At 43.1% G+C, this 27,281-nt stretch overlaps 1 protein-coding gene and 1 long non-coding RNA gene across 5 annotated transcripts in view; one reads left to right on the top strand and one right to left on the bottom strand.

The window, feature by feature from the left end:
* LOC140735956 (uncharacterized) lies at nucleotides 1–23,742 on the bottom strand. 2 transcript variants are annotated; one of them, XR_012100849.1, is made up of 4 exons: nucleotides 23,614–23,742; nucleotides 14,573–14,695; nucleotides 8,400–8,708; nucleotides 1–237 (listed from the first exon to the last, which is right to left on the bottom strand). It is a non-coding gene; the product is annotated as an uncharacterized lncRNA (long non-coding RNA). The 2 variants fall into 2 exon arrangements; XR_012100848.1 differs by lacking the exon at nucleotides 23,614–23,742 and adding an exon at nucleotides 15,023–15,127.
* Nucleotides 23,743–23,936: 194 nt separating this feature from the next.
* snx21 (sorting nexin family member 21) overlaps nucleotides 23,937–27,281 on the top strand; it is a 51,561-nt gene continuing 48,216 nt past the window's right edge. The window contains exons 1-2 of one of the 3 annotated variants that reach the window (XM_073061577.1): nucleotides 23,937–24,078; nucleotides 24,587–24,840. In XM_073061577.1, the coding sequence (XP_072917678.1) occupies nucleotides 24,597–24,840 (244 nt within the window). In that variant the 5' untranslated portion in view covers nucleotides 23,937–24,078; nucleotides 24,587–24,596. Of the gene's footprint in view, nucleotides 24,079–24,517; nucleotides 24,841–27,281 lie in introns of all 3 variants that reach the window. The other 2 variants (XM_073061578.1, XM_073061576.1) reach the window with 2 other exon arrangements.

Below are 27,281 nucleotides of genomic sequence, written 5' to 3'. Positions count from 1 at the left end.
TTGCTTATTATTATTCCTACACTTTTAGGTTTATTATTGCTAACTTGTGTTATCTATATATTTGCATTATTGGTATCGATTTGCTTATTTTACTAATAAACACTTTTGAATATAGTACCACCAGACTCCAATGGATTCTTCTTTCTCTGCTGATCAGACACCCAGTTACGGTGTACGTAACACTGGGCCAACTACAACTTGATTGGAGATCCATCCACCATTTTCATGCCACATCCCCTGCAATAGAGTCAAATGAAAATGAATTAAGAAAGGTAGTGGATGATGCCACAGCAGTGGTCAAGGAAGGCAATGGAAAATTCAAACATATCAAGGGTAAAATAGCGTCAAATGAAAACGCCACATCCACATTTTGCAAAACCCATCTGGTTCCTTACACCATCTGTGATAAAGTAGCCAGTGAGCTAAATTGCATGAAGGCTGAAGGAATTCTTTTCCAGGTTTAGTAAAGTCCATGGGCAATGCCAGTGGTCCCAGTAGCCAAGAAGGATGGGTCTGTCAGGATCTGTGGTGATCTTAAGGTCACTATCAACCCAGTACTGAAAGTAGATCAATATCCTCTGCTCAAGATAAAAGTTATCTTTGCAAATTTTTCTGGAAGAAAACACTTCAACAAAGTGGACTTGACTGAGGCCTGCCTACGGATGGAAGAAGAGTCCAAAGTGTTTCTCACCATAAATACTCACAGAGGACTTTATCACTATAATAGGCTTATTTTTGGAGTAGCATCTGCACCTGCACTCTGTTAGAAAGCTATGGACCAGGTGCTGCTAGGATACCCAGGCACTCAGTGTTACCCGGATGATATCATTGGTACTGGTAAGGATGACAAGAAACATCTCCAAAATCTCAAGACAGTGCCAAAAAGATTAGAAGATTAGGGACTCAGAGCACAATGCAACAAGTGTGAATTCTTTAAACCCAGTATCACTTACTGTGGTCACACCATCAATGCACAAGGAATACACAAGGATGACTTGTTAGATACTATTATGAGTATGAACCCTTCAATGAAGGGTTCTATTGGAAGAATTTATAATTTATTATCACAATAGGATAAGCATCCTTTATTTAAGATTAAACAGGATCGGGAAAAGAAACTCAATTTGACTTTTATATGGGAGGATTGGGCACGGATTCTGAAGCTGGTTAACTCTTCAATCTGTGCTAGTCATTCACTGATTCAATTTAAAATTGTACATTGTTACCATTTGATGAAGGAGAGGTTCTCTAAAATATTTCCCAATGTTGATAGTTATTGTGATAGATTTAAAACTGAGATAGCTACATTGACACATGTGTTCTGGTCATGTTCTATACTGGAACAGTTCAGGAAGTCAGTCTTTTCAACAATTTCTAAAGCACTCAGAATTAACCTACAACCTAATAAATTGACTGCGCTTTTTGGAATAATTCCTCAAAATTTGATAAGGTCCCACATAGGAGATTGGTGGGTAAAATCAGAGCTCATGGCATTGGGGGGGAAGATATTGACATAGATAGAAAACTGGTTGGCAGATAGAAAGCAAAGGGTAACAGCGAATGGGTGTTTCTCGGAATGGCAGGTGGTGACTAGTGGGGTGCCACAGGGCTCGGTATTGGGACCACAGCTGTTTACGATTTACATCAATGATTTAGATGAAGGTGTTGAGAATAACATCAGCAAGTTTGCTGATGATACGAAGCTGGGTGGCAGTGTGACGTGATGAGGATGTTAGGAGAATTCAGGGTGACTTGGATAGGCTGAGTGAGTGGGCAGATACTTGGCAGATGACGCTTAATGTGAATAAGTGTGAGGTTATCCACTTTGGGAGTAAGAACAGGAAGGCAGATTATTATCTGAATGGTGTAGAGTTAGGTAAGGGAGAAATACAAAGAGATCTAGGAGTCCTTGTTCATCAGTCACTGAAGGTGAATGAACAAGTGCAGCAGGCAGTGAAGAAGGCTAATGGAATGTTGGCCTTTATTACAAAGGGAATTGAGTACAAGAGCAAGGAAATCCTTTTGCATTTGTACAGGGCCCTGGTGAGACCACACCTGGAGTATTGTGTACAGTTTTGGTCTCCAGGGTTAAGGAAGGACATCCTGGCTGTAGAGGAAGTGCAGCGTAGATTCACGAGGTTAATTCCTGGGATGTCCGGACTGTCTTACGCAGAGAGGTTAGAGAGACTGGGCTTGTACATGCTGGAGTTAAGGAGATTGAGAGGGGATCTGATTGCAACATATAAGATTATTAAGGGATTGGACAAGATAGAGGCAGGAAATATGTTCCAGATGCTGGGACAGTCCAGTACCAGAGGGCATGGTTTGAGAATAAGGGGTAGGTCATTTAGGACAGAGTTAGGAAAAACTTCTTCTCCCAGAGAGTTGTGGGGGTCTGGAATGCACAGCCTCGGAAGGCAGTGGAGGCCAATTCTCTGGATGCTTTCAAGAAGGAGCTAGATAGGTATCTTATGGATAGGGGAATCAAGGGATATGGGGATAAGGCAGGAACCGGGTATTGATAGTAGATGATCAGCCATGATCTCAGAATGGCGGTGTAGGCTCGAAGGGCCGAATGGTCTACTTCTGCACCTATTGTCTATTGTCTAAAATATCCATGGTATTTCTGTGTCTGACCAGCATGTTATTGCATTTGTTACATTGATAGCTAGGAGAGCCATTTTATTGACGTGGAAGGATATATCAGCTCCTACTTTGTCAAAATTGTTCTCTTAAGTGATGCTGTGATGCTTGGAGAAAATTAGAAGTCGAACCTCTGAAGCTTTATTTGATTTTGAGAAAAGATGGGGCTCATTTGCTTGCTTTTATCATTTGAGCTAATTGATAGATCTTCTCCATGATCTAATTGTACATTTTAAAAAATATATTTTTCTTTCTTGCTGGCGGTTTGATGTTTATTTTTAGAAGCTTTTTGTATGACGCATGGCTCCGGGGTTGGACCCCTAATGGGTTTTTCCCCCACTTTTTTTGTTTAGTAGGGCTTTTTTTATTCACAAAATTTTCAATCTTTAAGATAATTTTTTTCCCTTGAGTAAGCGTTGTTACTTAGATGTACTTGTGTTATTTTTGAATAATATAATAAAAAGATTTGAAAAGGATGCAGAGAAAATTCAGGCAGTGGCAGATGACTCAAGGTCAAAGTATGAGTCACAGTTTGTGGTCCGTTTTTAGGATTCATCAGTTAGTATAACCTGGCTACTGTGCTCCACCCGTTGAACTCATTACTACAGATTGGGAGGAAATGACAATGGACAAAGCAGTGTGAGGTGGCTTTCAAGAAGGTAAAGGAAATGGTGACATTAGACACTGTATTCACATATTATGATGCATACACTATTTGGTATGCCAACACATCCAAAAGAAAGGTGTCCAGAGTTGTCAGAACCTCTTCCTGCAGTCCCAGAGTCAACTCCTACAACCACCGCAGAGGAAGCCCCAGAACCCAAGATTACTTCACAGCCACAAGTTTCACCAGTTGTTCCACAAAGATGTGGAATAATTCCAGAGAGATGTTATTCCACAAGAGTAAGAAATCCTCGACAGTAATTAAATCTTTATTCCTGAATGGGTCAATCATATAGGGGAGGTGGGGAGGAGAAAGAGAAAGAGAGAGAGAGAGAGCGAGAGAGCACGCACAGTGCTGTACAAATGTTTTAGGCCTATAGGTATATGTAGTTATGGTGCTTAAGACTTTTGCACAGTACTGTAGTCATTTCATGTATTGCATGGTGCTGTTTCCATAAAAAAAAGACAAATTTCATGATATACAATATGTGAGTGATGATAAACCTGATTCTGATTTGGGTTTCTATTGTGGACTGAGAGTGGGAAAGAGAGATGGAGAGGGGAATCATGGTTGGGAAACACCAGAGAGACATTCTGTAATGATCAATAAATCAATTGTTCGGAATCAAATTATCTTGCCTGGTGTCTCAGGGCTGAGTGTATCTGCACCCATGCCACCTAATCCCTCAACCCCCCAACCCCACCCCTGGCACTCCTTCTTTGTTACCTGTCCCACATCCCTCTTGTTGAGCTCCACCCTCGCATTCCCAACATCCTTTGCTCCCACGGCATTTACAAATTCGCTCTCTGCTCCACGTTGACAAATACAGTATTGTGCAAAAAGTCTTAATCATCCTAGCTAGGGCATATATATGTGCCTAAGACTTTGCACAATACTGTAAGTACAATATATAAGACCATAAGCTATAGGAGCAGAATTAGGCCATTTGGCCATCAAGTCTGCTCTACCAATTCATCATGGCTGATCCAATTTTCCTCTCAGCCACAATCTGCTGTCTTTTCCCTGTATCTCTTCATGCCCAGACCAATCAAGAATCTATCAACCTCCGTCTTAAATGTACACAAAGACGGTGTCCACAGCTGCCTGTGACAACGAATTCCACAGATTCACTACTCTCTGGCTAAAGAAGTTCTTCCTCATCTCTGTTCTAAAAGGATAACCCTCTATCCTTAGACACTTCCACCACAGGAAACATCCTCTCCACATCCACTCAAACAAGGTCTTTCACCATTCGATTGAATTCAATTAGGTCACCCCTCATTCTTCTGAATTCGAGTGAATACAGGCCTAGAGTCATCAAATGGTCTTCATATCACAAGCCATTAAATTTTGAAATCATTCTTGAGAATCTCCTTTGAACCCTCTCCAGTTTCAGCACATCCTTTCTAAGGTAAGGGGCCCAAAACTGCTCACAATACTCCAAGTGAGGCCTCACCAGTGCTTTATAAAGCCTCAGCATTACATCCTTGCTTTTATATTCGACTCTTCTTGAAATGAATGCTAACATTACATTTGCCTTCCTCACCCCAGACTTAATCTGCAACTTAACCTTTGGGGACTCCTGCACAAGAACTCCCAATTCCCTTTGTGCCTCAGATTTTTGTATTTTCTCTCCATTTAGAAAACCGTCAGCCCTTACATTTCTTCAACCAAAGTGCATGACCATACACTTCCCGACACTGTATTCCATCTGCCACTTCTTTGCCCATTCTCCTAATCTGCCTGTCCTTCTATAGTCTCTCTACTTCCTTAAAACTCTCTGCCCCTCCAGCTACCTTCATATCATCTGCAAACTTTGCAACAAACCCATTAATTCCATCATCCAAATCATTGACGTATAATGTAAAAATAATCAGTCCCAACACATACCCCTGTGGACCACCACTGGTCACCGGCAGCCAACCAGTTCCCTTTATTCTCACTCTTTGCCTCCTGCCAATTAGCTACTGTTTTGTCTATGCGAGAGTTTTTCCTGTAATACCATGGACTCATAGCTTGTTAAGCAGCCTCATGTATGACACCTTGTCAAAACCTTCTGAAAATCCAAGTACACAATGTCAACCAAATCTCCTTGCCTATCCTGCTTGTTATGACTTCCAAAGAATTCCAACAGATTCTTCAGGCAAGATTTTCCCTTGAGGAAACTATGCTGACTATGGCCTATTTTATCACGTGCCTCCAAGTACCCTAGACCTCATCATTAATAATTGACTCCAACATCTTCCTAACCACTGAGGTCAGGCTAACTGGCCTATAGTTTCCTTTCTTCTGCCTCTTTCTCTTCTTGAAGAGTGGAGTGACATTGCAAATTTCCAGTCTTCCAGAACCATACCAGAATCTAGTGATTCTTGAAAAATCTTACTAATGCCTCCACAGTCTCTTTAGCCACCTCTTTTAGAACCCTGGGGTGTACACCATCTGGTCCAGGTGACTTATCTACCTTCAGACCCTTCAGTTTCCCAAGAACTTTCTCCCTAGTAATGGTGACATCACACACTTCTGATCCCTGACACTCTGGAACTTCCACTATACTGCTAGTGCCTTCCACAGTGAAGACTGATATAAAATACTTATTCAGTTCCTCTGACATTTCCTTGTCCCCCATTACTACCTTTCCAGCAGTCCAAAATCTACTCTCACCTCTTTTACTCTTTATGTATCTTAAGAAACTTTTGGTATCCTCTTTAATATTACTGGTTAGCTTAATTTTCATACTCCATCTTTACCTTCTTAATGATTTTTAGTTGCTTTCTGTTTGTATTTAAAAGCTTCCCAATCCTCTAACTTCCCACTATTTTTCTCTATTATATGCCCTCTCTTTGGCTTTTATGTTGTTCTTGATTTCCCTTATTAGCCATGATTGTGTCATCTTGCCTTTATATTATGTCTTCTTCTTTGGGATGTATATATCCTATGCCTTCCAAATTGATTCCTGAAATTCCAGCCATTGCTGCTCTGCCATTAACCCTGCCAGTGTTCTTTTTCCGGTCAATTCTTACCCACTCCTTTTTTCATGCCTCTGTAATTTCCTTTATTCCATTATCTGACTTTAGCTTCTCCTTCTCAAATTTCAGGGTCAAGTTGATCATATTATGATCACTTACTCCAAGTGTTCTTCTACCTCTAGCTCTCTAATTAATTCCAGTTCATTGCACAACACCCAGTCCAGAATAGCTGATTCCCTAGTGGCTCAACTATGTTGTGCTCTAAAAGCCACACCATAGGCATTCTAGAAATTCCCCCTCTTGGAATCCCACACCGACCTGATTTTCCCAATCAACCTGCATATTGAAATCCCCCATGAATATTGTTTAACATTGCCCTTCGGCACATATTTTCTATCTTCCATTGTAACTTGTAGTCTGCATCCTTACTACAGTTACGGGGTCTGTATATAACTCCCATCAGGAACATTTTACCCTTGCAGTTCCTTAACTTTATCCACAATGATTCAAAACCTTCTTACCCATCTCTTTCTAGTGATTTAATTCAATTTTTTTTTACCAACAGAGTCATGCCACCCCCTCTGCCTTCCTGCCTGCCCTTTCAATGCAATGTGTATCCCTGGACATTAAGCTCCCAGCTATATTCTTCTTTCAGCCATGATTCAGTGATGCCAACGACATCATTGCCAATGTGTAACTGTGCTACAAGTTCATTGATATTATTTCATATACTGCACACATTCAGATACAACACCTTTAAGTCCTGTATTCACCCTTTTTGATTTTGTCCACCTTTTACATTGCAAATCATCCTGTTGACTGCAATTTTGTCCTATCAACAGCCTCTCCCTGCTAGGGGTCTCAGTACACATTGCCTCCGTTTGTAAATCAACTAGCTCATTTTCAGCACTATCACTCTGGTTCCCATCCCCCTGCAGTTGAGATGTATTCTATATTAAGTTGGTGTTTATAGCTAAGCAGGGGGAGTGTTGTGCATTTAATATTTCAGTAATGTTTGAATAATATTGTAAAAACATTGTTTGATTAAGCATTCTTGTTCATTGAAAGGATTCATAATGGGTTATACGTAATACTACATGAATGGCATATGTCATCAGGCCACCACTTCACACATACATGCATCACCTACAGCAAAAACAAAACTAAGGTCTGTTGTCCTAGGCTCCCATCTTTTGCTCACAAATAGTTTTATGTTTTGGAGTTACAAAACAGAACAAGTGTGACGGATTTGAGGAAAGCATTGAAAGGCACATGGAAGAGAATAGGTCACAGGAGAAGGGGGCCAACGAAATTATTTTGAGAACTGACATAGTCTCGTTGGTCCAAGTAGTCTTTTCAATGATGCAAGAGAGCATGAAATAGTGATCAATGGACTTCAAATGTGTTCACTTACTTATCCAGTCTAAGTGTTGGGATTCCTGCGGGCGGCTCAGCGGAATCCTCACTTAGTTCACTTGATACAAAAGACACATTTCATTGTGTTTCAATGTGTATTTGACAAATAAAGCTAACCTTTTTAACCGAGGAAGTAAAACATGCCAACACAATAATCATAAAGTGTTCACACATACTGCCCATTAATGTGTTCTTTAGCAACACACACAAAATGCTGGAGGAACTCAGAGTTCAGGCAGCATCTATGAAGGGAAATGGTCAGTGAATGTTTTGGGCCCAAAACCTTCATCAAGACTAGGAAAAGGGCAGAAACCAGAGTAAGAGGTGGTGGGAAGGGAAGGAGTGCAAGCTGACAGATAATAGATGAGCAACATACACAAAATGCTGGAGGAACTCAGCAGGTCAGGCAGTATCCATGGAAACGAATAGATCATCGACGGTTCAGGCTGAGACCCTTCTTCAGGAAGGGGGAGAAGATGCCAGAATAAAAAAAGGTGGGGGGAAGGGAAGGAGGCTAGCTGAAAGGTGAAGCCAGGTGGGTGGGAAAGGTCAAGAGCTGGAGAAGAAAGAATCTAGTAGGAGAGGAGAGTGGACAAATAAAGAAGGGAAGGAGGGAAGGAGAAGGGAGCCCAGGAAGAAGTAATAGGCAGGTGAGATGAGGTAAAAGATCAGAGAAGGGAATAGAGGACAGGGCAGGGGAACTTGTTCACCTGAAGGAGAAATTCATTGTCATGCCATGAGGTTGGAAGCTACCCAGACGGAATATAATGTGTTGCTCCTCCACCCTGAGAGTGGCCTCATCGTGGCACAAGAGGAAGTCACCGACCAACACGTTGGAATGGGAATGGAAATCGGAATTAGAATGTTTGACCACTGGGGAGTTCCACTTGTGGCAGCCGGTGCACAGGTGCTGGACGAAGCAGTTCCCAATTTATGACGGGTCTCGCCAATGTACAGAGGCCACAACGAATGCAACAGATGATCCCAGAAGATTTGCAGCTGAAGAGTTGTCTGAACCCCTGAATGGAGGTGAGGAAAGATGTGAATGAGCAGGTGCAGCACTTAGGCTGCCAGCAGAGAGAAAGAGAGACGACGGGACAAGGGAATCGCAAAGGGAGTGATTTACTGCAAAAAGCAGAGGTGGGGGGTGAGGTAAAGATCTGTTTAGAGGTAGGATCCCTTTGGAGATGGTGGAAGTTGCGGAGGATAATGTGTTGGATGCAGAAGTTCATGGGGTGGTAGGTAAGGTCAAGTGGAACTCTATCACTATTAAGGCGGCGGGAAGACATGCAGGAAATGAAAGAGGTGTGGGTGAGGGCAGCATCAACAGTGGAGGGAGGGAACCCTGATCTTTAAAGAAGGTGAACATCCCTGATATCCTGGAATTGAAACTCATGTCCTGGGCACAGGTGTGATGGAAGTGAAGAAACTGAGAACTGGGAATAGCAGTTTTCAGGAGATAGGGTGGGAAACAGTCTAGTCATGGTAACGGTGGGAATCAGTAGGTTTATAAAAGATGTTAGTTGACAATTTGTCTCCAGAGATGGAGACTGAGAGATTGAGAGGCAGGGTGGGGAGTGTCAAAGATGAACCAAGTGAATTTAAGGGCAGGGTAGAAGTTAGAGGCAAAGTTGATGAAATTAACGAGCTCAGCATGCTTACACGAAGCAGCACCAATGCAGTCATCAATGTAGAGGAGGAAGAGTTGGGGAATATAACCAGGGAAAGCTTCCAACATGACCTGCTCTACAAAGCCAGTGAAGAGGCAGGCATAGCTGGGACCTCTGCGAATGCCCATTGCTACCTCTTGAGTTTGGAGAAAGTGGAAAAAATTCAGGGTGAGAACCAGTTCTGTCAGATGGAATTGGTGGTGGTGGAGGGGGATTAATTGGTTCTTTTGTCAAGAAAGAAGCGGAGAGCTTTGAGCCTTCTTGATGGGGGATAGAAGTGTTTAGGGACTGAACATCCATGGAGAAGATGAGGCGGTCATGATTCATGGTGCTAGATGAGCCCAAGTGAGAGGGAGAGGGTGGGTTGGTGGGGGAGCAGGGACGAAAGCAAGTAATGTGGGAAGGTAATTGTAATCACTTTTCAGAAATACAATTACCCTAATATGGATTCCCAATTTTACCTACACTGCACTTTCTCTGTAGCTGTTATACTTCACTCTGCATTGTTATTGCTTTACCTTGTTCTGTCTCAATAAACCGTGTAATGATCTGATCTGTATGAACAGTATGCAAGACAAGCTCTTCCCTGCATCTTGGTACATGTGACAATATGAACCCAGTACCAATGTGGTTAATACATTGCATAATGCCGAGATAATGCCACCAAAAAGTTATCCTTAAATATAAAAGCCAACACTAGATGGCAGCAAAGACAATTTTAGTTTCCAATCATGTAATCTTTATTACAGGGTCAAAATCAGAATCAGAATCAACATACATCATGGAATTTGTTAACTTTGCAGCAGCAATACAATGCGATACATGATAAATATAAAAAAACCTGAATTACAGTAAGTATATACAATGTATATCACTCGCTTTAGGTCTCATCTGGAAATTCCAGTTGGCGGACAATTTCGCTCCACACCGCTCTGACATATTGGGAAATCATGTACGTGGCAGGTTACAGCAGTGGTTTGCCTTTGCCTACTGTCGGGTGAGTTTAAAGAGATCACCACCTCTTGCAGTGGATGACCAGGACGTCTAAGTGTCTTGTCACACTCTTAGCGCTCCACCACACCTGCTGGCCTGCCTTCTTGACCGTTGGACCGTCAATCGGTCTCCTCCGCTCCACCTGCCAGGGCCAAATTTCACACGCTGGGATAGGCAAATCCCCTGCCTCACCCAGAGTCGAAGACACATTGGCTACCCTCACCTGGTTTGGCCCGTCTGCCGAGACGGTTTACCGGGGTGTGGCCGCTGTGCGTGTTACAGCTACTTGGAGCCACAGGTGAGAGCTGAGCGCCAGGTGGACACCAAAGGTGGATGAGCTGCCCTGAAAAAGGGCATGGCAGGTCCCCCACCAGAGGTGCTACCCCTCCCTAGACACCCCATACACCCCACAATGTATATACTGTATACTAAATATATAAATTAAGGTAAGTAGTGCAAAAACAGGAATTTTAAAAAATAGTGAGGTATTCAATGTCCATTCAGAATTCGGATGGTGGAGAGGAAGAAGCTGTTCCTGAATCGCCGAGTGTGTGCCTTCAGGCTTCTGTACCTCCGTTCTCATGGTAACAATGAGAAAATGGCATTCCTGGGTGGTGGGGATCCTTGATGATGGAAGCTAGCTTTCTGAGGCATCGCTCTGCATAGATGTCTTGGATACTGTGGTGGCTAGTACCCATAATGGAGCTGACTAATTCTACAACTCTCTGCAGCTTACTATGTTCCTGTGCAATTACCATGTTCCGCCCCATACCAGACAGTGAAAGAGCTAGTCCGAATACTCTCCACAGTACATCTGTAGAAGTGTTTGAGTATCTTAGGCAACTAACCAAATCTCCTTAAACTCTTGATTAAATATAGCCACTGTCATCTCTTCTTTATAGCTGAATCAATATGTAGGGACCAGGTTGGATCCTTGGAGATATTGACATCCAAGAGCTGGAAACTGATCATTCTCTCCCCTACTGATCCCTGAGGATTGGTTTGTGTTCACTCGTCCTATCCTTTCTGAAGCCCACAATCAACTCTTTGGACTTACTCACATTGAGTGCAAAGTTGTTCCTGCAACACCACTCAACCAGCTGGTATATCTCGCTGCTGTATGCCTTCTCGTCACCATCTGAGATTCTGCCAACAATCATCAGCAAATTTATAGATGGCATTTGAGCTGTGTCATGATTTTTTTTTGCAGCAGCAGCAGTACAGTGTAAGATATAAAAATTACTAGAAGTCACATAAATAAATAAAAATTGCAAAAACGGATTAACGAGGTGGTGCTCACGGATTCATGGACCGTTCAGAAATCTGATGGCGGAGGGGAAGAAGAAGCTGTTCCTAAAACAATGAGTGGGTGTCTCTGTACCTTCTCACTGACAGTAGTCAGGGATGAGAAGAGGACACATCCCTGATGGTGTGGGTTTTCAATGATGGGTGCCATCTTTTTGAGGCACCATCTCTTGAGGATGTCCTCGGTGGTGAGGAGGGCTGTGCCTATGGTGAAGCTGGCTGAGACCACAACCATCCACAGCCTCTTTTTATCCTGTGCATTGGAGCCTCCACATTAGGTTGTGTGAAAGTTCTCCACTGTACATCTGTACAAATTTGCAAATCTTTGGTGACATAACAAATCTCCTCAGACTCCTAATGAAGTAAAGCCACTAACATACCTTCTTCATCAATGTTCTTGCCCACTATAGACCCTCTGAGATGCTGATGCCCAGGAACCTGAAACTGCTTATCATTTCCACCACAATCAGCTCCCTGGTCTATGATGATCATTATGTCTACCTATACTCATCTATTAATATGCTCTATACCTTGTTCATTCACGTACTGTCCAGATTCATCTTAAATGTTGCTCCTGTTCCTGCCTCCAGCAGCTAATTCCAGATACCAACTACTTTTTGGATGAAAAGTGTACTGTTCTGATCCCCTTTAAGCTGTCTGCTCTTTCCCGGAGTAACACACAGAAAATGCTGGAGGAACTCAGCAAGTCTGTCAGGAATAAAGAGTTGATGGTTTTGGGCCAAGACCTTTCATCCGTATCTTCAGACCCTCAGAGCTGATGAAAGGACTCAGCCCAAAAGCTGCCTGGCCTGCTGAGTTCCTCAGCATTTTGTGTGTGTGTGTCTGAATTTCCAGCACCTACAGAATATCTTTCACCATAAACCTATGTCCTCAAGTTTTGACCACTCCCACCATTGCAAATAAACACTATAACCCTATCTATGTCTCTTATAATTTATGAGCCTCTGTAAGGTCTCATCTCAGTCTCCTTCCCTCTAAGGAAAACAGACCCAGTCTACCCAATCTCTCATTATATAAAAGCTTATCAAACCAATGCAACAAATGAGGTACTGGTATTGTTATCAATTATATAACTATGCTGCCTCCATCCACTTGTATATGTTAAAGAAAAGTTTGTTTGACCAGTCACCTTGGATGAATTATCTAGATCCATTTCATCTCAAATTACATTGCACAATAATTAACATGAAGAGGTATTGCGGTCAGTGTGGACAAGGCCTCATGGTAGTGTTGCAATTAGCATAACGCTATCGCACCTTTGGGGCATTGGAGTTCAGAGTTCAATTCTGGTGCTGACTGTAAGGAGTTCTTACATTCTCCCTGTAACCACATGGTTTTCCTCCCAGCGGTCGGGTTTCTTCCGACAGTCCAAAGATGTGCCGGTTAGTAGGTTAATTGGTCAATGTAAGTTGTCCTGTAATTAGGCTGGTGTTAGGTGGGTTGCTGAATGGCGCAGCCTGTTGGGCCAGAAGGACCTGTTCCACACTGTATCTCTAAATAAAATAAAGTTATGAAAAGGCTTGTTTCCATGTTGTATGGCTCTATGGCTCGGGGCTTGTTGTCAAGTCACTAAAATGACAGAATTTTGACTTTAGTGAATGGTGTGAAGAAAATAACAACTTAAATTGACCAACAGGAATCAGCAGCCATAATGTGTTCTGCTGCACACATGAGGCTGCTAAACGAGATAAGAAACCATGGTATTAGAGCAAAGAAACTAGCATAGAAGGAAGATTGGTTGACTGGCAGAAGGCAAAGAGTGAGAATAAAGGGGTCCTTTTCTGGCTGACAGCCAATGATTAGTGATGTTCCCTAGGGAAAGGTGTTGCGTTTGCTACCTTTCATATAATGTATTTAATGACCCGAATGACAGAATTGATGGCTTTATGGCCAAGTCTGTAAATTACACAAAGATAGGTGTTTGTGCTGATTTTGTTCGTATACAGCCAATCAAAAGAACACAGCAACTGAATTCCTCCATCGATAACTCTTAGGAACAGATACACAGTTTTATAGAACATAGTGATATTGGTAATGTTCTAATGTATTCTGCATTTCAGTCAGAGGTTCCCGAGTTTGATCCAGTGACGGGCTGGTTGATGTCAAGCTCGTAACTTGGCCTTGTAAAAAAAAACACTGCCGCCTCCAGTTTAAATTTGCACGTGGAATATTGAGGAGGATCAAATACCCAAACCCAGCACAGCCCCCACTTGTCCCATTTAACCTGTCTCAGTGCAGTGGACTTTAGGACCAGGGAAATTCAATACAGTGGTTCTTAGGACCCAGCAGACCTCGGGAGCCGGCGGAGGTTGGGACCCACCGCCCGCAGCATTTCTGTTCCACTGACGGGAAGCGATCACGATTGAAAATGAAGTGGAAATAATAAAACGTTTGGAAAGAGGTGAAACGTCATCGGTCATTGGAAAAGCATTAGGCTACAGTCGGTCAATGATTGGAACAATTTTAAAGGATAAAGGTTTAAGTGAGAATAATGGAGCATGTGAAAGGCCCTGCCCCAATGAAAGCTACAATTATTACTAAGCAACGCAGTGGTTTAATTATTGGAAAACATACGTTTAAGTGTTTTATATGCATAAAAAGGTAAAATATATACTATATACTAAGACAAACGTTTGACTGACGCTAAATAATACCAGATGTACTTGTTCCGACTTACATACAAATCCAACTTAAAGACGGACTCAGGAACGGAACTCGTTCATAACCCGGGAACTGCCTGTATGTGGTGGTTTGTCCCTATTACTGGCAGAAGGCATTATAGCAGTTACATATGCCTTTTCATTTTTCTTAGGCTAAATATTAGAATATTACCCACATAATGTAATTGTGCAACCAGTGATTGGTTTATTTTTATCTAAGGAATTTTCTCTTACCTCGATGATAAAGGTGACAGATTTTCCTTTTTCATCTTTTTATCTTCGCCGTCTTTGCTTGAATCTCTGCTTTACTTCCCAGCTTTTCACTTAGTTTGCTTAGTCTTTGTATGTTTGTTTAAACTTTAAAATAAATAATTGTTAAGAATTAAGACTGCTCACCATTCTTAAACCCCAGAAGAACTTTAAGGATTAGACAGAGACCCAACAATACTAAGTGTAATTAGTGGCCAAACTAAATTAGCATTTCAATTAGCTAAATTAGCATATTTAAGTGGTGAATAAAAATATCATTCCCCATGGCTCTCTCTTTCTGGCTAACAACAAAGTAACTGCAAGCATGGTTACTCATTTGCTTCTACTATGTCACAACCCACATGACAAATTACCATAATAAACATGCCACAAAATACAATGCAGACAGAAAATAGATTCATGGCTTCCACAGACCAAGAAATAGATATATGGCTTGGACATTCCAGCCCTAAATTATGACAGTGTAGCGGTGTGCTACACGCAGCGCTGAAATAACGACACGTAGTCGATGAGCTGCAGTTGCAAAAGAGATTTATTCGAACTTCGCGGCCACGCTTTAAAGCCTTCCTGATCCCGCCCTCCCCGGGCGGGAATGCTGTAGGGGGCACGTATTCACAGTCCCGTCCCGTGCGCGGGCTTTTCCCCTTGCTGGTGAAGCAGACGGCGCCCTTTTTGGGACTGGCCTCAATGCCGATTTGTGAGCCGGTTTGAGTGCGCTGGGAAGTGGGTCGCCACAACAGTGTAATAATTACGACATACTACTAAAATAGGAGACATGAATTCTTCAAGAAAAACATCTTAACATTTATGCAAATATTCTTTCTTCTTTCTTCTTCCAGTCAAGTCATTTAACAGTAATCTAGGCGAGAGGTTACCAGTACTTAGCCCAGTACAGAATGTATGGATCCATCTCTTTTAGAGCAATGACTTGGATTAGCACTACTCATGGACTGATAACTCACCTATGCGCATGGATCTGTTCTCTCTCTCTCCCCCCCCCCCCCCCCAATATGACTACACAAGTTAACCTCATCTCCCACGCACGTGCTTTTACTTATCTGATATGTAGTTGTACAGACACAACTAATTGGCAACAAATACGAACCTAAAAGTCTGGAGAGATACCGAGAGGAAGGAGTTAAACAGTACAGACAAGGCACAGATGCTAACAAAGGGATACCTGAGTAACTGCACAGTACACAGCAAAAGACGACAACTAGCAAAGTTATAGTAAAAATAACGAGATGATGGCCTTAGTCGGGAAAGTTGACAAAATTGACAGTGCTAATGAGGACTGGGAATCATATATCGAGAGTGTTGAACAGTATTGTAATGTGAACAATATGGATGAGGAAAAGAAAGTCTCCACACTTCTTAGCTTAATGGGTGCTGAAACATTCAGGCACTTATGCAACTTAGTAACTCCTGAAAAGTCAGCAAGTAAGATGTTTGATGAAATTATTACAAATGTCTTCACCCAAAACTGCTGGTAATAATTGAGAGATTTAGATTTGAGGTGCTACATTTTGGTAGGAATAATCAAAATAGGACATACATGGTAAATGGTAGGGCATTGAAGAATGCAGTAGAACAGAGTGATCTAGGAATAATGGTGCATAGTTCCCTGAAGGTGGAATCTCATGTGGATAGGGTGGTGAAGAAAGCTTTTGGTATGTTGGCATTTATAAATCAGAGCATTGAGTATAGAAGTTGGGATATAATGTTGAAATTGTACAAGGCATTAGTAAGGCCGAATTTGGAGTATTGTGTACAGTTCTGGTCACCGAATTATAGGAAAGATGTCAACAAAACAGAGAGAGTATAGAGAAGATTTACTAGAATGTTACCTGGGTTTCAGCACCTAAGTTACGGGGAAAAATTGAACAAGTTAGGTCTTTATTCTTTGGAGCGTAGAAGGTTGAGGGGGGACTTGATAGAGGTATTTAAAATTATCAGTGGGATAGATAGAGTTGACGTGGATAGGCTTTTTCCATTGAGAGTAGGGGAGATTGAAACAAGAAAACATGAGTTGAGACTTAGTGGGCAAAAGTTTAAGGGTAACATGAGGGGGAATTTCTTTACTCAGAGAGTGGTAGCTGTGTGGAATGAGCTTCCATTAGAAGTGGTAGAGGCAGGTTCGGTATTGCCATTTAAAGCAAAATTGGATAGGTATATGGACAGGAAAGGAATGGAGGGTCAGTGGGATTAGGTGAGAGTAAGCATTTGGCATGGACTAGAAGGGCCGAGATGGCCTGTTTCCGTGCTGTAATTGTTATATGGTTATTTAACAAAAGGAACCAGTCAAAGGATGAAAACTTTGTTGAATACATTACAAAACTGTGCAAATTTTCCCAATACTGTGACTTTAGAGATGGACTTTTTGATGTATTAAGAGTTAGGCTTGTATGTGGTATGCATTGTCAAAGTACTCAAAAGAGGCTACTGTCAGAAAGAAACTTAATTTTAAAACAGCCATTGACCATTGCAATATCATTAGAGACTATAGCAAAGGATGCAGCAGAACTACAGGAGTTTAGAATGTGAAATGCACAAAATGTCCCTGAATGGTGCAAAAAGCCAAAAATGTTATCAATGTGGAAAATCCTCCCATGATGCAAATGACTTTTGTTTCAAAAAAAATGTTTGCAGGAAGTGTCACAGCCAAGGTCACATGGAGACAGTGCGGAAGTCAGACAAAAAGCACAAACAAAGGGAAAAACCACACAGAGTGAAAAGATTCAAACACAAAGCTAAACAAATGTATAAAGTGAATGAAGTATAAAGTGAATGAAATGTATAAAGTAAATGTATAAAGTGTGAAGCAGAATTGGACAACACAGAGTCTGACAAAGGTGAGCTGCCACGTCTAGAACTGCATAGCATTACTGAAGCAGATCACAAAATCATCTGGTTCAAATAGATGTATCTGGTGTAAAACTGTAAATGGAGCTGGATACAGGGTCAGCTTTGTCTATAATTTCAGAAGGCTGACTACAACAGACTGCTTTCTAAGCTACCATTAGAAAGGGCCTCGATGATGCCAAAGACCTACACAGATGAAAAAGTGTCTCCCAAAGGCAAACTGAAAGTGAATGTGATGTGTTAAGGCCAAACACAGAAGTCAGAGCTTCATGTATTGAAAAGTGGAGGCCAGCACTCTTTGGACGTGAATGGTTGAGAAAAATCCAACTAGACTGGAACACAATCAATGCTCTCAGTGTGACATCAACAGGCAACTGCAGTCCAAATAGCACTAACTAGAAACTGGCACAGCTACTTACTGCTAATGAGAAGGTGTTTGAGAAGGGTATTGGTAAACTCAAAAGCATGAAAGCTGGAATTGAACTGGATGAAGCAGCGACAGCAAGATTCCATAAAGCACATCCAGTTCCTCACATACTATGTCCTGATGTAGATGCTGAACTGCAGAGCTTGGAGACATCTGGCATTCTCTTCAAGGTTGAGTGGAGTGATTGGGCTGTGCCCATTGTCCCAGTGATCAAAAGGGAAGGCTGGAGCTGTTCGCAAATGTGGGGACTTCAAAGAGAGCATCAACCTGGTGTTGTATACTATGCAATAACCTTGCCACAAATAAGAGACATTTTTGCATCTTTGGCAGGTGGGGAGAGGTTTTAAAAGACTGACTTGTCATAAGTCTATCTGCAAATGGAAGTTGAGGTGTCAAGCAGGAAGTTCCTCACAATCAACACTCACAAAGGATTGTTCCAGTATAATCGTCTCGTCTTTGGCATCGCATCAGCTCCAGCAACTTGGTAAAGAGCGATGGACCAAGTGCTCCAAGGTATCCCAGGAACACAATGTTACCTTGATGATATCATCGTGACTGGCAAGAATGATGAAGAGCACCTCCAGAACCTCGGTAAAGTGCTTACCAGGCTGAGTGAGTATGGTCTGCGTGCAAAGAGAGAGAAATTTGAGTTTTTCAAGAATGAAATCTCATACTGTGGACATGTCATTAACAAGCGCAGCTACATAAGTCACAAGAGAAGATCGAAGCACGGCTAAAGGCACCCAAACCGGAAAATGCGTCACAACTCGGATCATACTTGGGCCTTGTAAACTACTACCACCAGTTTCTTCCAAATACGGCGACAGTGCAGCATCCATTGAATGCACTGTTACAGACAGGAGCAAAGTGGGAATGGTCAGAAAGATGTGAAAGAGTATTCAAGTAAACAAAGACACTAATAACATCAGATGAACTGCTCACCCATTATGACCCATCCCTGCCCATCAGACTGGCATGCGATGCATCCCCTTATGCATCCTCTACATTGGAGCCATTTCATCACACGTTATGAAAGATGGATCTGAACGCCTAATTGCATTTGCTTCAAGATCACTGACAAGCACAGAATGCACCTATGCACAGATTGACCAAGAGGCCCTTAGTCCAGCATGGGGAATAAAGAAATTCCACCACTACCTCTATGGACAAAAGTTTACCCTAGTGACTGATTACCAGGCCCCTTGTGTCCATTTTCAATTCCAGGAAGGTACCGGTAATTCTAGTGGTGATTGCTACCTGGTTACAATGTTGGGTACTATTCCTGGGAGCACACTGTTGTAATATAGAGGTCAAGGGTACCAAACAAAACAGCAACACTGATGGCTTGTAAAATCTACCACTGTTGGTAAAAGAAGGAAAAAAGCCTTCATATTGTGACCCAGCAGAAGTGTTTCACACAGCATTGGTGGACCAGTCGCTAGTAAAAAATTCTGAAACACAAAGCGAAACAAGGAATGACCCAACGTCCACTAAAGTCTATGACATCACCATGGGAGGAAGGCCAGCTCATGGTAATACTGTTTCCAGAGTTCTCAGTGAGATGAGAACACCTGTCTGTTATGTGAAAGAATGCTGATGTGTGGATCTCATGTTGTGGTTCCCTCTAAACTGTACACCAGAGTGTTACAGAATCTGCGTGAGGGACACCGGGGTACAGTCAAGATGAAGAATCTCACCCGGAGCTACATGTGGTGGCTGGGAATAGATAGACTGATTGAAGACTTCACCAAAAGCTTTCCAGGATGCAGGAAGTTCAAAATGCATCCCTACAGGCACCATTACACCTCTGGGAGTGTCAGTCTTCAACATGGCAAAGAGTATGTATCGACTTTACTGGGCCATTGATGGACTCCAAGTTTCTGATTGTTGTGGATGCACATTCAAAGTGGCCAGAGCTCATACCAATGAAGTCAACCACACTGGAAAAGCAACACACACCAAATGCTGGTGGAACGCAGCAGGTCAGGCAGCATCTATAGGGAGAAGCGCTGTCGACGTCTCGGGCCAAGATCCTTCATCGGTCCTGACAAAGGGTCTTGGCCCGAAACGTCAACAGCACTTCTCCCTATAGATGCTGCCTGACCTGCTGCGTTCCACCAGCATTTTGTGTGTGTGTTGCTTGAATTTCCAGCATCTGCTGATTTCCTTGTGTTCACATTGGAAAAGACTGTTTTCACTCTGAGGATATCTTTGCCAGCAATGGCTTACCTAAACAAATAGTGAGTGACAATGGACTACAATACACTTCAGAAGAGTTCAGATTATTCATTAAGAAAAATAACATCAAACATTTCAAGTCAGCTCCTCACCATCCAGCAACGAATGGGTTAGCTGAAAACTTTATCCCAAACTTCTAGAAATCCATTAAAGCTATGGACTAGGAGGACATTTCTCTACAGCACAAGGACAATTTCCTTTTTGTGTACCAGAACTCTGTTCATGCGATGACAAATCAAACACCTGCCATGCTGTTCATGTGCAGGAATCTGAGATCTCACATAAACCTCCTGAAACCAGATCTACAGAGGAAAGTACAGAATTAACAGTTCATCCAGTTGCTAAGTGAAACTGCAAGGACTTTGAGATTGGACAGGAAGTCCTAGTGTGGGATTACTGAGAAGACAAGTGGGTACCCGGGAGGATAGCTACGAGAACTAGACCACTGATGTACACAGTGTACATTGGAGATCAGACATGGAAACATGATGTGGACTAGATACTGGATGCTCAGCCGAAGAACACACCTGAGTCGACTGGATCCAACAGGACAGACACAATGCAGCCACTGGACTTGCCTCTCCGTGATGATCATGTCACTGACAGCAACATGACACCTGAAACAGAGAAATTTGTCTTTGACAAGACACCTGCCAAACCTGATGCCACTCCACAGGTCCAAAGGCATTATCCCGAAAGAAACAGAGTGCTATCTAAAAGGCTGTATCTTTCATATAGTGAAGTTTGTTATGGACTTTTATTGTGAAAGCATGTTTATTTCAATATGGGTTATGGAAGGGAAGTTGAATATTTTATGACATCTATAGTTTTATGCCACATTAATCTAAAGGGGGAGGAAGTGTACTGTGTGGATTGATTTCTTTTAGAGCAATAATTCACCTTAGCATTACTCATGGACTGATTACTTATCTACATGCATTGATCAGTTGTCTATACCTGCACATTGATCTGTGCTCTCTCTCCCCCCCCCCCCCCGCCCAGCTTCAATGTGAATATACCAGTTAAAGCAATCTCGCGTGTGCATGCTTTTATTTTGTTTGATATGTTGTTGTACAGACACAACATATCTCCTCAAACCTCTGCCTCCTGTAGAAGACAGATCTTGGTTATAGGCCTGTCTAGGCAGCTGATCTTGGTCTTGATGTGCACCTGCTGCACAACTCCTCTTCTATCTGAAAAGACTTGAATGACTCTTCTGGTGATCCATGAGTTTTGAGGCATTATGTCATCAACAATAAGCACAATGACTCATGGGATGAAATTACGTTTCATACCTGACCATTTCAGACACTCCTGCAATGATGGTAAATATTCATTGACCCACCATTTCCAAAACAAGTTTGACATGTATTGGACCTGCTTCTATCTACAATGAGCATAAATGTCTTCCTTTTGGAACTCTCTCGGTGGTAAGGATGGTGAGATCTTTGGAAGCAGTAGGTGGTTGGGTATTAATGTTTCCAAATCATTGGAAACTTGGGGGGGGGGGATGCTTTAGGAATCAGATGACCATTGATAATAGCCTCTACTTCACAAAGCAATATATGGGAACTGTCTTCATCAAGATCTGTACCTTCATAGTGGAAATGAGGACCTTTCGCACAGACCTGATCAACTTCACCCATATTCCTCCATGATGTGAACCAGCTGGGGGGGTGGGGGTGGGTTAAACTCCACAATTCCTTTTTGAAGAAGGACATTACTAATCCATGAATGATTCCACTTCTCAATGGCTTCTCGCAGCTCACACTCAGCTCCAACAAAGTTTGTCACATTAGCAGAGTGCAGTTCACGAGCCTGTATTCGTCTTGCTATAAACCAGCGAGGTGAATTAACAAAGGAATCTGTGTCTAAAGAAGATGCCACTTCAATGTGAACAGCTCGTATAGCTAGACAGGTAAATATGACCCCATACCCCTTCAACGTACTTCTGCTCTTCACCTCAAAAGGTCCAAAGTACTCCACTCCTACATGTGTAAACGAACTTCATCCAGAGAGACTCTGTTCAGAGGTGGATCTGCCACGTACTGGCATCCTGTGGCTGCGAACAACCATCAGAAAGTAATACACTTAGACAGGTTTTGTCTTTCAGCTGTACTAGCCCTGGGAATCCAGTGTTTTTGGCACAACCTGGATAACATGTGGTTACGGCCACCATGTCCCACCTCTTGATGTACATGCTTCAGAATGAGGTCTGAGATATGATTCTTTGACAGTATAACAGGATGCTTCGACTCTTCAGGCATGGCTGCCCTACTAAGCCGTCCACCAATTCTCAAGACATCATCTTCAAGTACTGGATTGAGCTTGAAAATATGGCTGTTCCTTTTCATACTTTCTCCCCTTTGCAAACTTGAGAATTCATCAGGAATTCTCTTTCTTTGGCAAAACCCAATGGTCTCCATTTCGGCCTTTCTGACCTCCTCCGCTGAGAGACAACCTCGGCTGATCTGACCTTTGACTTCCTCAATCTCTCCCTCCAAAGAATATCCTTGTTGTTCTTCATCTAAGACAGACTGAGCAAGAGCAAAGTACAATAGCTTCCTCTTCCAACTAAGAAACTAGATGCCAGATGGTTCACAAAAGTTTTCACCATCTAAGCCAGCTGAAACGTTGACTATTTATTCTCTTCCATAGATGTTTCCTGGCCTGCTGAGTTCCTCCAGCATTCTGTGTGTGTTGCTTCACAGGAAAAGTCCTCCCCACTACTGAGCACATCTACAATGAGCACTGCCACCATCCAGATCATGATCTCTTCTTACTGATGCCATTGGGAAGGAGGTACAGGAGCCTTAGGTCCCACACCACCAGTCATTACCCTCCAACCACCAGGCTACTGAACCAGCATGGATAAACTCACTTACCTCAACTCTGAACTGATTCCACAACTTATAGACTCACTCCCAAGGAATCTACAACTCACGTTCATGATATTTATTATGTATATTTGCACATTTTGTCTTTTGCACATTAGTTATCTGTCCGCTTTGTGTATATTTTATTTGATCCTATTGTTTCTTTTTACCTACTTGAATACGGGCAAGAAAATGAACCTCAGGATAACATACACCCTGTGTACATTGATAATTAATTCACTTCGAAAAGAGAAAATGTTGGAAATACACATCAGGCAGAATCCATAGAGAAAGAAACAGCGTTGATATTTCTAGTTAAATGGGGTTTAACTTGCCAAGTTAAATTGCTTTCAAAATGTTCATTGTAGCTGACAGTGACAAACTTATCGTTTCGATATGTTTGACCACAAACAGCGCCAGGACTTTGTGCCTCGAAGCTTTGATTTGAGCTCATATTATTTGTTTTATATTAATCAAACTGTAGGACACGGGGAATGATAGGGAGTGGACTTTGTAACACATATTTCTCAGAGATATTGGCAGACAACTCTCTCTCTCATACACACACACACACACACACACACAACGGGAACTCTGCATACGTGGAAAGATTCCATTGAGCGACGGCGTCCGTTTGATCCCTTCCACAATCCTTGATCGGCAATTGCATTAATTTTTCAGTGGAGAAACCCCCAACTACGCAGGGTTCCCGGTCAATTGCAATCTTTCACGTCAGGGTACCAGGCTGAGTGATGCTTTGCTCTCAATGAACTTTCTGCGGCCAACTCTTTTCCTGGGGTTTTTTTTGCTGAAGTATTCACTTTCCGTGTTAAATCACAGTCACTATATTCCCCTCCTGCCCCGGCCGCAGTCCCGCCTCTCTCGGCCGTCGCGGGATGGAGGGAGGGTGGGAGTTTGGGGGTGAACCCCGGCGGGGCGGCCGGCAGCAGCGAACTCCTGCCAACGCCTGCAGTGGGCGGTTCTTGTGTTGAGTCAGGGAGAGGCGGGGAACGTTTCCCCGGCGGAGAGGGAGCTGAGCGGGCGATGAAACCTCGGTAGCTGTCCAGGTGAGTCCCAGTGAAGCAGCCGAGCTGGCGTTGCAAGGTGCGGGGCTGGGCCTACGACTTGCCCCGGCGAGAGGGATGGATGGGGTGGGGTCGTGAGCCGGGCGAGGCTGCCCGCTCCATTTGTGCGCTGACCAACAACCCTCCTTCCGCTCGACTCTGATTTATTTCTTGATAAACACGCATGCATTGGCCGAATGTCTTCCATAAACGGGTCGTTAATCAGTAGAAAACAGCAGCTTCCTGCCTCCCATGGGCGGCTCCCGGCCAGCTCCTTCTGTTGTGGAGAGCAACTTGTCGCCCTGCCTCTGCAGTGGAGTTAAGCGCTGTGTGTTACTGCGAGTGCTGGTAATACAGTGTCGCAATACACTCTTTAACTGGAAACGTTTAATGTTCATGCGAAGTTCGACGTTCTTATAAAACTCAATTTGCTTTGCCCCAGTGTAGTGCACATTGCTGCTTTACATCTTGAAGAGTGCACCGCTCAACAGTTACGTGCTCTTGCTTGCAGAGCGCAGGACATGGCCTCGAAACTTCTCCACAGGTTTCGGAGGAAAGCTGAGAAATGCGGTGTTGCTGATGAAACGGCGGAAGATTTCCCCGAGAGATCGGAACTTTATGACGAGACGGACGGGGTGTCCGCCCGCCTGAGCGGGACGCTGAGCTTTGGGGATTCGGATGTAGCGGAAGAAAACGGGGCCCAAGCTGTGGACAGTGACACTGACTTTCTGTGCAGCTTTGAGAGTGATGAGCTTGAGAGGACAGGTAAAAGTAATATTTCTTTTAAAGATTTGTAAATTCTTAAAGTTGGAATTGGTTTATTATTGTTACATGTACCAAGATACTGTACAATGAAAAGCTTTTCTTGCATACTCATCATTCAGATCATTACACTGTGCATTGAGGTGGAACAAAAACAATAACAGAATGCAGAATGGAATGTAACAGCTAGAGAGAAGGTGCAGTACAGGTAGGCAGTAAGATGCAAGATCATAACGAGGTAGATTGTAGGTCCAGCCCAACTTACCATACTAGGAAACTATTAAATAGTTTTATAACAATGGGGTAGAAGCTGGTGTCTAGTGGTATCTTCTGCCCTATGGAAGAGGGAAGAGAGAATGGCTGGGGTGAGTGGGTCTTTGATTATGCAGACCGCTTTACTGAGGCAGAGGGAAGTGTAGATCGAATCCATGGAGGGGAAGTTGGTTTTCATGGTGTTTTGAGCAGTTTCTACAACTTTGTACAATTGCATGAAGTGTCCTGCAGAGCAGTTGACAAGCCGTGATGCCTGTAGACAGGATGTTTTCTATGGTGCATTGATTAAAAGTTGGTAAGGGTCATCAGGACAGTGGTAAATGTCTTTAGCCTCTGAAAGTGGTGGTGTTGGAGAGCTCTTTCTTTGTTTCTGATTGGATCAGGCTGGTGAGGTTCACTCCTAGAAATTGAAAGCTCTTAGTCCTCTAAACCTCAGCACTGTTGATGAAGACAGGAGCATGCACACCCCCCCCCCCCCAAATCAATGACCTGCTCTTTTGTTCACATTGAAGGAAAGATTGTTGTCTTGACACCATGTCATTAAGCTCAATATCTCCTTCCTGTAAATTGCAGATGACCGGACTGGTGCTGTCTATGTTAAATAATTTTACACCATGTACAATTTCTGGCTTTGTGTACTAAGGTTAAAGAAAGCATTAGTTTCCTGATGAAGTTGTCACTGACACTTGCTGCCAATAAAGTTTACGGGTTCATGTGGGAAATAGCTGATAGAGTGAAAAGCATACTGTGTTATCCAATAGTATTCATCAATAGTTGATATCTCCTCTTGCTTAGCCCTGGAAAAGGTCTCTGCTCAGGCCCATCAGGCCATTGTCTGCTGCACCATCACCAAACTCAACATCTATGGAGATATCCCATCCACTGCCTCATGTTTTTTAACCCTGCACTACCTGTTTCAACCTCCTACCAAGATCCACAAACCTGACTGTGTAGGCCCGTTGTTACTGCCTGCTCCTGTGTCCGCATACCTTAACTCCATTCTATCCTCCTTGCTTCAGTTCCTTCCAGTGTATACCTGCGACACTTTAATCACATGCTCTTAATCTTAAAAACAACTTTCAATTCCCTGGCACTGTTTACTTCATTTTCACCATGAACGTTTCTATCCCCCATCAAGAAGGCCTTAAAACTCTCTGATTCTTTCATGACAGCAGAGCCAACCGGTTCCCTCTGCCACCACACTCTTCTATCTGGTGGAATTGTCCCTAACACCAAATAGTTTCTTTTTTGGTTCCTCCCACTTTCTCCAAACCAAGTTGTAGCCATGGGCACCTGCATGGCTGCCACTCCACCCCCCCCCCCCCCCACCCGGCTCTGCCTGCCTTTTTGTGGGATATGTAGAATAGTTCATGTTCTAAGCTTCACTAGTAATGCCCCCCCCCCCCCCAACTCTTTCTGCGCTGTAACAATGACTGCATTGACACTGCTTCATGCACGCATACTGAGCTGGTCGATTTAATCCATTTTGCATCCAACTTCCATCCTGCCCTCAAATTCACTTAGTTCATTTCTGACTCCCCTCTGCCCTTTTCTGTCTCCATCTCTGGAGCCAAACTGTCTACCAATATAAACCTACCAACTCCCGCAGGTATCTTGGCTATACTTCTTCCCACCCTATCAATTGTAAAAAAAAAAATGCCACTCCCATTTCTCAGTCCCTTTGTTTTCACCACATTTGTTACCCAGATGACGCCTTCCTTTCTAGAACATCAGTGATGCCCTCCTCCTTCGAAATATGGGTTTTCCTTCCTTTTCCATTGATGTATCTTCTCCAGTTCCCACCTTTCCGCCACCTTAATAGAGATAGAGTTCCTCTTGTCCTTGCCCACCACCCCATGAGCTTCCATGTCCAACACATCATTCTCTACAACTTCAATGGGATCCTACCACCAAACAAATCTTTACCTTCCCCCTATCTGCCTTCCACAGGGATCGCTCTTTCCCCGTGATTCCCTTGTCCATTCATTGCCTTGCACTAATCTCCTTCCTGTCACTTATCTCTGCAAGTGGAAGATGCGTTACATCTGCCCATTCACCTCCTCTGTCACCTCCATTTAGGTCCCCAAACAGTCCTTCCAGGTGAGGCAGCACTTCACCTGCAAATCTGTTGGGGTCATCTACTGTATCCAGCGTTCCCAATGTGTCCTCCT

Source organism: Hemitrygon akajei, chromosome 11, assembly GCF_048418815.1.
Source record: "Hemitrygon akajei chromosome 11, sHemAka1.3, whole genome shotgun sequence".
In the NCBI taxonomy this organism is placed as follows: domain Eukaryota; kingdom Metazoa; phylum Chordata; class Chondrichthyes; order Myliobatiformes; family Dasyatidae; genus Hemitrygon; species Hemitrygon akajei.
Note: the sequence above shows the minus strand (reverse complement) of the source record. Positions and strands in the feature narration are given on the sequence as shown.